At 40.9% G+C, this 12486-nt stretch overlaps 1 protein-coding gene across 9 annotated transcripts in view; it reads right to left on the reverse strand.

Moving 5' to 3' along the window:
* Positions 1–12486, reverse strand: part of PDE7A (phosphodiesterase 7A) — a 113994-nt gene that overhangs the window by 18777 nt on the left and 82731 nt on the right. For all 9 annotated transcript variants that reach the window (XR_009490490.1, XR_009490493.1, XR_009490492.1 and 6 more), the window contains exons 4-7: positions 10424–10575; positions 8619–8682; positions 2880–2975; positions 839–939 (exon numbers count right to left, since the gene is read on the reverse strand). Coding sequence is in view for 3 of the 9 variants with exons in the window: in XM_003586888.6 (XP_003586936.1) it covers positions 839–939; positions 2880–2975; positions 8619–8682; positions 10424–10575 (413 nt within the window). In the remaining 6 variants the exon portion in view is untranslated. The remainder of the gene's footprint in view (positions 1–838; positions 940–2879; positions 2976–8618; positions 8683–10423; positions 10576–12486) is intronic.

Below are 12486 nucleotides of genomic sequence, written 5' to 3' on the forward strand. Positions count from 1 at the left end.
GCCTCTCCCCTCTTCTACCTTCTCTCCCTCTCAGCAATTCCCTCAGCTGCTCAGGGCGGTATCCACCCATCCCTCTTCTTACTTCACCCCCAACAAAGGCATCCAGACACCACATCCTCCTCATTCTGATTTCCAAAGACCTCACCAACTGCCCACCTCTCTCCTGCCCCACGGCTACAGAAACGGCCCCTCACGGGCAGCAGCTGGGTTGCTGGTCTTGTCTGCTTTGTTCTCCCTCCACAGCCAGGACAGTTCTGTAATTTCTCCCACTTCAGTCTCACAGCTCCCTATTCATCACTGGACATGACACCAATGCCATCCCTGTCCTCATGGAGCTCAGTGTAATCGCCAGATGACTCGCGTGGAGAAGCTGGATGGCTTGGCCCTTGCTTGGGCTTTTGCAGCCTTGCTCTCGACAATCACCTCGATTCTCTAGCTTAAAGTGTGATTAAAAATACAGCCACATTTGCAAACTTGATCCTGCTACATCTCATTCCTGAGAAGGAAGCTTCTGAGTCTGATTAAATCACCAACTTAGGGCTTCCCAGGTGGCTCAGTGGTTAAAAAAAAAAATCCGCCTGCCAATGCAGGAGAGGTGGGTTCAATCCCTGGGTGGGAAGATCCCCTGGAGGAAGAACTGGCAACCCACTCCAGTATTCCTGCCTGGAGAATTCCATGGACAGAGGAGCCTGGTGGGCTACAGCTCATGGGGTCACAAAGAGGCAGACATGACTGAGAGAGTAAACAACAACAAAATCACTAACTTAAGGAAGTGCTTGAAATTAAATCAAGAGAGTTTGCTCAGGGCTCTGGCTGACTGTAAACGCCGGCACCTTACCTTAGGTTCTTTTAGGTAACAGTGCATGGCCTGAGTAACGTCGGCAGCGTGGACTGCATTGTGGTAAGGGTTCTGACTGTGGTAATCTTCTTGAATCATCACTGCATCAAAGGAAAAAAGACCCCCAATTTAATTGCAAACAGGAGGCACTTACAAGTGCAAAAATTGCAACAATTATGTATTTCCCACTTACCCTACTCACGTGGCTATCAGCTAACTGTTCAATTCAGAGAGATGATAACCACTCCAGAACTCACATGACCACCACTGTGACTAACTCGTTTGAAACTTTTAAAACGAGAAGGTATTCATGTCAAATTTGTAAAATTATTTTTTTTCTTCTTCTCTTTTAAAATGTCAATCTCATTGTGCCAAACTCCTTTGACTGTTGTTTACTTTAAAAAGAATTTTAGTTAAGTAAAAGGAGTACAATTCATTCAATAAATACGTATTGTGCTAGGTGCTGTTACAGGAACGATGAATCCGTTAGAGAACAAACATCTCTGATGCAATACGAGTACAGACATTGGGGAATGTGTGTGGATTCCAGGATGCTTTATCAGTGAGGTGAGTTTTGGATCTGGAATTAGTTTTTTAGGAGTGCGGGAAGGATGACCTGTTCATCTGCCTCCTCTGCTCAGCGTCAGTTACGTTAACCATGAAAAAGGAGACGAGACCAAGGGGTCCAGCCAAACCCGCCACCATCAAACCTGCACCACGGCCCCAGCAGCCCTGCACTCGGCCCAGTGGTGCCCGGTACCGTGAGCCAACCCCAAAGTGGTACACTAGGACACACAGGTGAGGGGCGAAGAGCACTGGAACTTTCCACTGACTCTGATTCCATCCTTTAAAATAGCTTTTTAAATACTCTCGTTAATATCTACGTTTGTATGTGCTTGTATAATTTATGTATTAGTACATATTACAGACATACAATTTATAAATAAATATGCATTAGCAGTCTTTCAAAAAGTCCTAGATATCTTCTCTTAGTTAGCTACTTAAGAGGAAAGAAAATATTCTCTTCTTCCTTAAAAAAATAAGAAAGAATCCTTATGCTAATTTTCTTCTAACACATTTATTTAGTGAATGACCCCAATTTGTTTCCTGGCAGAGTGCTCTTAAATATCACTCTGTACATTAAAACATAGTCAAAATAATCCTTGGAGGTTGCTGTCAAGAGATTTCAGGGATCAGGAAAAGAGAAGATCCAAGTGCCACGTACCTAATCATTTAAGGGTTTAATCTTCAAGAAGTGAGGAAAGGACAGAAGTTGTGTTGTCTTTGTGAGAAAGTTGTGGCTGACATGGGAGACTGTGGATAAAGGGGCTCCAGCTCACCAGGCCCCTGGTGCCCCCACCCATGGCACTGGGCCCTCACAGCTCCCCACCCAGGGGTGCAGTCCCCCCTGTGACCAGCTCCGGCAATAGGGTTGTGGTGGATGGGAAGGTGCCAGCGTCCAGCCTGAGCTCTGGACACACCAGCGGTCTCCTAAAAACTGGCCACCGCACTTTGAACAAGCTCGGCTCATTGTAAAATAATAATTAAAAAAAAAAAATTATTTTATTTATCTCGCTGCACTGGATCTTAGCTGCAGCATGCGGGATCTAGTTCCCTGACCAGGGATCAAACCCAGGCTTCCTGCATTGGGCACACTGAGTCTTAGCCACTGGACCCCCAGGGAAGTTCCTGTTTTTTGTTTTTAATGTGACTCTGTGACGGTGCCAAACTCCTCTGCCTCCCTTTAATTTAACAGTAGACCACGTAGAGCTGAGCTGGGTCAGGCCCAGTGCCCCTGGGAAGGGCCCAGCCAAGGCCCGTGAAGCTGCCATGCAGCTCATCCAGTGTCCCGGGCAGGGACACAAACAAGCTCAGCCAGACCAGCAGCAGCCCACAGACTCAGGGCTCCGCACACATGTGTTGCTTCAAAACACTAACTTTGGGGCAGTTAGTTTTAAAGCCATAGCTGATATAACTGAGAGAAAAGGTAACAAGTTCCCGTATAAATATTACTCTTAAATGTAAGGTTAGAATCACTTACCTAAAAATCTACGAAGTTTCATCATATCTAAATGGAAGTACTCAATTAATCCATGGAGACTAAATAAATGAAAGGTTAAACTTACTAGACTATTTCCTAAAAAGAAAGGAGAGGAGACATTAGTAGGAATACAAGATATTAATAACATAACTGCACTGTGCTTCCAAATAAGGGTTTGAATATACAACATAAAGAGTACCAAGTCCTACTTGTTGTCCATCTAAAATTTACATCTTATCTTCCCAGTTTTGAATTTTAAATATCACATCTTTTTTTCCATTCTAAGAAAAAACTTTTTTTTGGTTTTATTTTTCAAAAACCAAACAAATGGATGATAAATAATTAGAATTGATAGAAAACTTTGAAAATTATCCACACTGAGTAAGTTTAATTCAATTTCCCAAAGCACTTAAAACCTCCTTGCAACCATCCCCCTAACTGAGCAGGTGTGTCCCAGAGCAAAGCGTCTTGACTACAAATGCTGTATTATTTAACAATTAAATAGACTCTATATTTAAAGGTGTGTAAGCTCATATATTACTGCCAGCGTTCAGACAATAACATAACACATGATTCTGTATTCTCAAAAGAAATCTATGATTCTTACAAACATATAAAGACACAACTAGTTCTAAATGAAAATGTGTAGTAATAATATTTACAAATAATGATAAAGGACTACTGGGCTAACCTAATCCAAACTGCCTGAATAGCTGTTGAGAAGCCCATGGCTGAGGAAAAAAAGCAAATTAACTGGAACAATGTTTGCATGAGCAACACGGGAAAAGGATGTGGCTGCCAAGAGAGCCCTCTTAAACACCACCTCACTTATCGTCTTCAAACAGAAAGAAAAAAAAACCCATTTCAAATCTTCTACCTTTAAGAAGTGAAAACTTAAAAAATGTATTCAAATTTTGGTAACACTCTACTGGTGCAAATATGAGCCCATGTGGTCTAGAATCAGGTGAAGAAGTGGGCTATGGTCCTATTTTTACTGCTGTAACAACCAATTTTTCTTGGGACAGATACATTGATGTTTCAGAACATATAATAAAAAAAAAAAAATCTGAGTTTTAAAAAATGAGCAAAGGATCTGAATCAATGGTTTTCCAAATAAGACATACAAGTGGCCAATAGGTAAATGAAAAGCTGTTCACTGAGCACCAGGGAAACGCAAATTAAAACCACAACAAGGGATTACCTCACACTTGTCAGAATGGCTATGATCAAAAAGATAAGCGATAACAAGTGCTGGCAAGGGTGTGAAGAAAAGGGAACCCTTTGGTGAACTGTTGGTGGGATTCTTAAGCTGGTGTAGTCACTATGGAAAACAATGGAGGTTCCTTAAAAAATTTAAACTAGAACTACCATATGATTGAGCAATTCTACTTTGGGGTAAATATCTGAAGGAAATGGAATCACTATCTCAAAAAGATATCTGTACCCCATCTTCACTAGCTTATTTACAATAGCCAAGACATGGCATCAACCTAAGGGCCCACAGATGCATGACTGGATAAAGAAACTGTGATATGTATGCAATGGGCTATTACTCAGGCATAAGAAGCAGGAAATCTTGCCTCATGTGACAAACGGAGGGAGTTTGAGGAACTGTGCTAAGTGAAAGAGAAAGATAAATGCCGTATGATCTCACCTCTACATGGAATCTAAACCCAAACGACAAAGTCCTGAGCTCACAGATACAGAGAACAGATCGGTGGTTGCCAGAGGTGAGGGTGTGGGGAGATGGACAAAGTGTACTGCATACTTGAATGCTGCTAAGATACCAGATCTTAAAAATTCTCATCATAATACAAAGATGTAACTTCTATATGTGGTGACCAGACCCATGTGGTGATTATTTTTCAGTGTATACAAACAGTAAATCACTACGTTGTATACTTCAAGCTAATATGTCAGTTACACTTCAATTAAAAAAAAAGGATGTATATTCATTCTCTATATTCAGGTAATCATAGGTTCTCCCCAAAACTGTTTCCCAAACCTAATGAAATAAATGATTGATCTCTAGGGTCTAGAGTGAGTTTTAAGGAAGCTGCAATCCAATGGTAAAATACCCTCATCTGGAATTCAGGCAAACGGCAGTAAGAAAGGTATGCTAACGTCTTCCCTCCAAGAACCTCAGAGGAATCTGACAAGAACCAATCTGTCAAAGTGTACCACCCATACTACAACGAAAACCTGCATCCAACATTTTTTTCTTATTTTCAGTTCACAAGATACCAACTGACTTAATACCAGTGAGTAAGAATACAAGTCAATGAAATTTATTATTTCAAAGCAAGTGATGCTTAGTTGATACGTTACAACAAGAAACAGGCACTGAAGAAATTCTTTTATATGAAAATGGAAACAAACGCTTTCTTGGAAAAGAAAATTTGTAACTTAGAGAAAAGTTACCCTATATAAAGACATACCAAAGGACAGGCCTGCCTACGGCGTTATGGCTCTCAACAGGTTTCCGGACAGGACTCTACATGTAAGGACTGGGCTCCGGCGACAACACGGGTCCAGCAACGAGGGCCCTCGTGTGCCAGGTGACCTTCAGGGGTGACAAGCCCTTTCTTGGCATCTCATGTAACTTAACTCCTTCCTGCAAAAAGCAACATCTAATATCTTCCGTGTGTGTGTCTGTGTGTGTATGTTAGTCGCTCAGTCATGTCAGACTCTTTGCGACCCCATGGACTGTAGCTTGCCAGGCTCCTGTGTCCATGGGACTCTGCAGGCAAGAATAATAGAGTGAGTTGGCATTCCCTTCTCCAGCGGATCTTACTGACACAGGGATCCAACCTGGGTCTCTTGTATTGCTGGCAGATTCTTTATCATCTGAGCCACCAGAGAAGCCAAATATATCCTACTACCTTGCAGTGGACAAGCCAGGAGTAGTGGGACTCAGAGCTTCTTCCCTGTCCTCCTCACAGTATCACTTGAAAAATCACCACAGAAGAAACACAGGGCACACCAGCCCAATGAGCAAGAAGCGAAAACTTAGATACCAAGTACATGCATCATCCAGGATTCATTCCAGGCTAAGCAGCTTTGAAAGGAAAGCAGATCCAACTAAATAATGCAAGTTAAAAAGGAACTTTCTTCTGCCCACTTGTTTCCCAATAATATCTCTTCCTATATAAAATTCCTTAACTTTTGGGTGACTGTAGTGAACTGAATATGCATTAATAGGTCACCATCTGTAAAACAAGTGGGCAGCTAACCACAGATGGTTTCTACTAACCCCTAACAACTCTAAGAAGAAATCATTTGGCCACCTTTTCCACAAAAAAGGGGTGAGATGATTAAAGAAGAGCTGGTGTTAGTTGCTCAGTCGTGTCTGACTCTTTGCGACCCCATGAACTAGAACCCACCGGGCTCCTCTGTCCATGGGATTCTCCAGGCAAGAATACTGGAGTGGGTAGCCATTCCCTTCTCCAGGGGATCTTCCCAACCCAGGAGTCAAACCTGGGTCTCCTGCACTGCAGGTAGATTCTTTACTATCTGAGCTGCCAGGGAAGCCCACAGGCAAGCCAAGTGCTACCTAAGTTAACTCACGTGGACCAGTGACTAGAATTCTGCGCATCGTACACTGCCACCCTCAATCCACTTCCACCGCCACGCCCCTTGGCTGGCAAGATACATTCTTTTTAAAAATAAAATCTAGAGAAAAACAATCAACTATTTCTGTGAGTGACAAAGTGTCCAGGGGACTAAGAATAGGCTATGAGCTGTTAAGTGTTACGTGAGGTTAGACCTTGAAGGTGTTAAGGGGGGCATTGTATTATCTATATTTATCCTGAGATAAGGACTAAAGGAATATTTGTGTTGTGGTAGGAAAGGGGAGTTTCCCAGATCTGGAAGAAGCTGAGGCACCTATATTTTCAAAGAGGGAAGGAAGGCTGCATGGAGGGACAGCTGTGTAGACGCGATCAGAGTCCTTTCTAGGAGGACAGGCCTGAGTGGGGGCCTGGGAGGGGAAGAGACACTGGTCACCAGAGGGCAGAGAGAAAGAGAACAGGAAGAGAGAAGAAGAAAAACAGAAGGCGGGGAAGTGGGAGGGAGGCTCCGCCACTGAGGTGGCCTTTACTGTCCTCACACTTGTGCCTGGGATGGTCTAGTTTTTCTGTCGACAGATACAGACAGCTATAACGTGATCACAGCGGTGTCCTCACTATGCCTGGCCCACACAGCTCAGAGGAATGACGATGTGATACTAAAAAGCTTCTTCGTTATTGTTCAGTCACTAAGTCGTGTCTGACTCTTTGTGACCCCGTGGACTGCAGCACACCAGGCTTCCCTGTCCTTCCCCATCTGTCCATTGTGTGGACCCAAGCTATTCTCAAGATGACTATAGTGTGGTTTCCATATTTGGCTTCCTTGTAAAAAGGAACTTTATTCCAAAGTAAAATTAGGGGGAAAAAAAGGTAGTTTCAAAGTATAGCAGGGAGCCACATACTTATTTCAACAGTGAGAACTTCCTCTCAGTGAACTTCCCACTCTGCTTCATTTATTTAAAAGGCAAAAGGGACAAAGTCTAGTTGGAATATATAGGTACCACCAACTTTTTACGTCAAAAATTTTATACAAAATGAAAAATGATTCCCAAAGGGAATTTTGTTCCTGTGCCCAAAGACAATAAAGAAAAATGAACCTTGGCTCAGTTGATAAAGAATCTGCCTGCAATGCAGGAGACCTGGCTTCAATCCCTGGGTTGGAATGATCCCCTGGAGGAGGGCATAGCTACCCACCATAGTATTCTGGCCTGGAGAATCCCTTGGACAGAGGAGCCTGGCGGGCTATAGTCCATGGGGCCGCAGAGTCGGACATGACTGAGCAGCTAACACTTTTTTCACTTTCAGCCAAAGCAAAACAGAACTCAGAAAGAGGTAAACAAATCAGAATCATCTTTATTTTTTCCCAACGTACTCAAACTTTCCATAGATAGTGATTAGCTCCAAGCTCTCCCCTACCCACCCCGCCAGAGAGAAGCAGTGTCAGAAGGGCCCGCTCTGCTGATCATAACACACCATCTCTCTAAAGTGTGCAGAGAAAGAGAGCCTGAGAACCAGAGTGAGAAGAAAAGCCATCTCTCAAAAGGGCGTCAATCTACCACACATCTCGGGCTATCAAAACTGGAATATAAGATTGGAGGATGTCACTGTACATGGCTACAGCACAAAAAAACCCAAAAAGGAAACATCAAGAACCATGAGATAATAATGTGTACGTTGGGTTATTAATAGCAAGAGAAAAGAAGAATAGAAGTGCATGCTCAATCGTGTCTGACTCTGCGACCCCATGGACTTGCAGCCCGCCAGGCTCCTCTGTCCATGGGATTCTCCAGGCAAGAATACTGGAGTGGGTTGCCATGCCCTCCTCCAGGGGATCTTCCTGATTCAGGGATTGAAACCACGTCTCTTGCCATCGGCAAGTGAATTCTTTACCAACTGAACCAGCTGAGAAGCCTCTTATTAACAGCAGTAGGTTTAATTAGAGATACCCAAGTGACTATGACAGGGATTACTTTTGATTACTACTAAGAGTGATAATCAAAAGTAAAATTTTAGATGGATGCTCTAGGCTTACAGATCAGTCACTGAAGAAGGAACAATATGATGCTCCCTCAGCCAGCAGAGGGCGCCCACACTCAATAAATGAAAGCAGTGGCAATCCCATCAATGCAGCAATCCTGAGAATACATGAGAGTAAGTCAAAGTCTTCACTTACCATTTGTTAGTCTATCAAAGAGAAAGATATCAAAATTCCAATTTCCAACTTTTTCCAGCATACACTGAAATGAAAACCAAACATTCCTACTGTAATTTAATCTCAGTAACTTTCTCTGTCTTTTGTAGATAGTCCATAAGGAAGCTAACAAAAACAGAAAGTGGTCGACTTAAGAAATGCTAATGATCACTCTCCTTAGTCATGACCTTTCCAAACAACTCCAAAATATGTCCAAAGGGATAAACTCCATTTGAAAAACAATTAATGTTTTCTCAATTGATAAATGCAGAGGTAAGGCTGGTGTTCCTTTTGACTTATTCTTATGCTCTCATGAACTGTCAAGAATTCCAATACCCATCAGAGAAGTGTAGTTCACACATTGCACGGTCTAGAAACTAGATTTTAAAAATCTAATAAAAGTTGCAATAGTTGAATACTTGCTACATTCCAGATACTATTAAAAATGCTTTATTTTTGACACATTCTTACTATTCACACCAACACTATCATGTAGGCATTGTTTTCAACCCTCATTTACAGATGGGAAAAGAGGGAAAAAGTCATTAACTTGCTCAGTGAGAGTCACAGAGCTGGGTCTTAAGTTAGGTGATCAGACTCTGGAATCCAGGTACCAGACACCTGTAGTATATACTACACTTAAATTATTTGTTATTTTCTTCTTAAAACACATTCCCAATTTATTTATTAATATTCCTTAAATATCCTAATAGAATAGTCCATTGCATTTACTACATAATTTTTAGGTTGATGGTTATTTCAGCCAAGCAAATAAGCCCCACAACAACCCTAAAAATCAAACAGATACTTTTACACCATGTCTTTGTAACCTGAAAATTTCATGGACTTTATTTTCAAGAAAAAATCTGTATTTTGAACCCAAAGTTCACTGTCATATATTCATATATGGCTAAATCAGCATAAGCAATACTAGGTATTACCAGAAGAAGTGATAATAGTCCTAACAACCAATGACACACAGACCAATATTCTCATTTGAAAAAGCAGAACTTGTGAACTTTCTTAAATTTAAAGAAAGTATGAGTGCTTTTCCATTGATTTGTTTTATCAAACAGGGAAGTAAATGTTTTCACTTTAATGTAATCATAGAGTGGGTACCCTGGCCCCATCTACACAAACCTACATCTAACCCGTAGGTATTAAGTCAAAGAATACTTTTACAAATGTTAGAAATGTGAGATTATTAAAAAATCCTCATTTAGTAAAAAACCACCTCAGCCAATTTCCACCTTCATTAAGATATTTCTTTTAAACTATATGAAAAAAACAATGCTCACAATCACCAAATTTAAAAAAACATTTAAATCTTCCAAATATCTCACTTATACAAGAGATCATGAAAAGTGTGACTGAAAGTCATGAGACTTCCTGTGCTGAGTTTACTTTTAAACAACTGGAAGAGAGCAACCGAGTCCCTTCTTAACTATAGTATAGAGAAATTACATCGGGAAAACCATAATATTCTTTCCAGCATTAGGATCCTTGTGACCTTACAGTTTAATGTTCCACTGATCTACTTGCTATTACAATAAATGTTGTAATGCTATAATACATGAAAACATTTTCATTATTTTAGTTCCTTGCTCTGTAATAACCTAATCATAAGATGAACAGCTGCTCTAAAGAGAAAACCTATAATAAAAATTGAGTTCAACTGATTTCACATACCAAAAAAAGGCTAGATAAAATCAGTATCATATGGGAGAAACAAGGTTTCATTAAACCTATGTAAGAATCAATGTTTTCTTGAAGAAAGCTATACACACCTTGGCTTGTCCATTATAATCATCATCTAAAATGTTCAGAGAATTTGAAACAGTAGTACCACGAAAAAAGCGTGAAGATCTAAGATACCGCTGGAAACTTAGTAACCGTCTGATATTCCTTGCAGACACAGAAACTTCAATTTCGGATTGAGCTGAAATGAAAGGAGTAAAAAGGTGAGTAGAGTAAGTCAAAACTGCACATAACCTATCAAGAGCACCTTCTAGTTACATACCAATATTTCTTAAAATTCATCAACTGTCATGCCACATTTCTAGGAAAGAAGAGGTACTTTATTTGATTTTCAATTAAACAGCTAAGAATGAAGGGGTAAATGACCAATTTTATCAGCATTTGGAAACATAATCAGGAGTGTGGTTGGATTAATCATCAGTTTTTTCTTTTTTTAAACTTCCAAGAATGATCACCTCTCCCTCTATTGCTTCAATACACTATAGAAACACTACGGAGCAGGAGGACAAAACCTAGTTCCAAATCATCCTTCACACTGAGAAACCAGGGCCCCAGTTACATATGTTATGAGACTTAGAACTCAAGCACCTCAAATCCTAACGAGGTGTCATTTCAAATTCCTTTATGATAACTTTAGAGGAAAAGGAGATAGAATGGAGAATAACGCAGTTTGGATACTGACATGTCTTCTTTCCATGAGTCTAACCATCATGTTTCCCTGCAGTGTGAGACAGAACCAAAGTTTCTGGGGCGCCAGACAAAATAACAGACTTTGGTTAAAAGCTATCTTGTAGGGAATGAAGTCTTCAAAGTCTAGAAACTAACTAAATTCAGCGAAATGTTCACAACATAAAACATGAAAATGAAGGCTAAGGATCAACAAGTCAGCATCTCTCATCTTAACTTCCATTAACTCTCCAAAGGTCGAGTGACAGGCAATCAAAGACTCTCTAGTGTGTGTCCCATCACTAACTCTTCTATCAACCGCTATTACCCAGAGTTATCTCAGCTATAAAATAACGGCAATGATATCTAATTCAAACAGTGTTGGATTAAATGAGATACTATATACACAGGTCAGATATATAACAGGTTTCAAAGAAATGGTGCCAGTGAAGATGGTGATAAAATTGATGTTTGATGCCACTGGTTAAGAGGTAGGTATGCCTCTCGGTAATTATTCCAAGTTCCAAACCTGTTCATGTTGCTCTAAATAAAAGTATTCATTGGCCTATCACCATTTCAAACTAAACTCCATCTCCTTATCCTCGATGAAAAGGCCTCATTTTCCAGGCGCTGGCTCTCTCCAGACTCGACTCCGGCGACACCTGCCCTGGGAAGCACACCTGGACAGCTACACGCACACCCGCCGTCTAGGAGAGATGGGGGCACCTCCTCTGGGTTCTCAAGGCCGCCTGGGCAGACCCCAGTCAGACCACTTCTGATATTGTACAAAATTACTTATTTCTCTGTCTACTTCAACAAATGATGACCTCCCATACAGGCACAAACTACTTTTTCATCTTTGTATTTCAGAGCCTAATAATAGTGCCATGTAGGGATGCATAACATACACTGAATGAATGAATGGATAACTGCATGTGTGTGCATATGCTAAGCTGCTTCAATCATGTCCAACTCTTTATGACCCTATGGACTGTAGCCCACCAAGCTCCTCTGTCCATGGGCTTCTCCAGGCAGCAATACTGGAGTGGGCTGCTATGCCCTCCTTGAGTAAGTGCATACTGTTTGTGAAATAACTGATGAGTTCTGAGGTTCCCATATACTCACGTAAGCCAGAAACAACACACAGTTATGTGGTTTTTTCATCTTCCATCTCAGTGAATCTAAAATAAAGAGTATCTAGAACAACTGTGGCGTTACCTTTTGATCTTTAGCAACATGACTTACATAAAAAGGATTGGAACCAAAGTGGAAACACTATTAAATATCAAGTGATTATGTTTGAACTAGAATTAGTATGTTTGAGGAATGAGGTTAGTTTAAGTTCAGAAAATGTTCCATGTGCTTAAAAAAAAAGTATCTCATTTAGCCCTCTACAGTGTCAGAAAATGACTATTATTATCTTCCA

The sequence above is a fragment of the Bos taurus genome, chromosome 14 (assembly GCF_002263795.3).
Source record: "Bos taurus isolate L1 Dominette 01449 registration number 42190680 breed Hereford chromosome 14, ARS-UCD2.0, whole genome shotgun sequence".
Taxonomy (NCBI): domain Eukaryota; kingdom Metazoa; phylum Chordata; class Mammalia; order Artiodactyla; family Bovidae; genus Bos; species Bos taurus.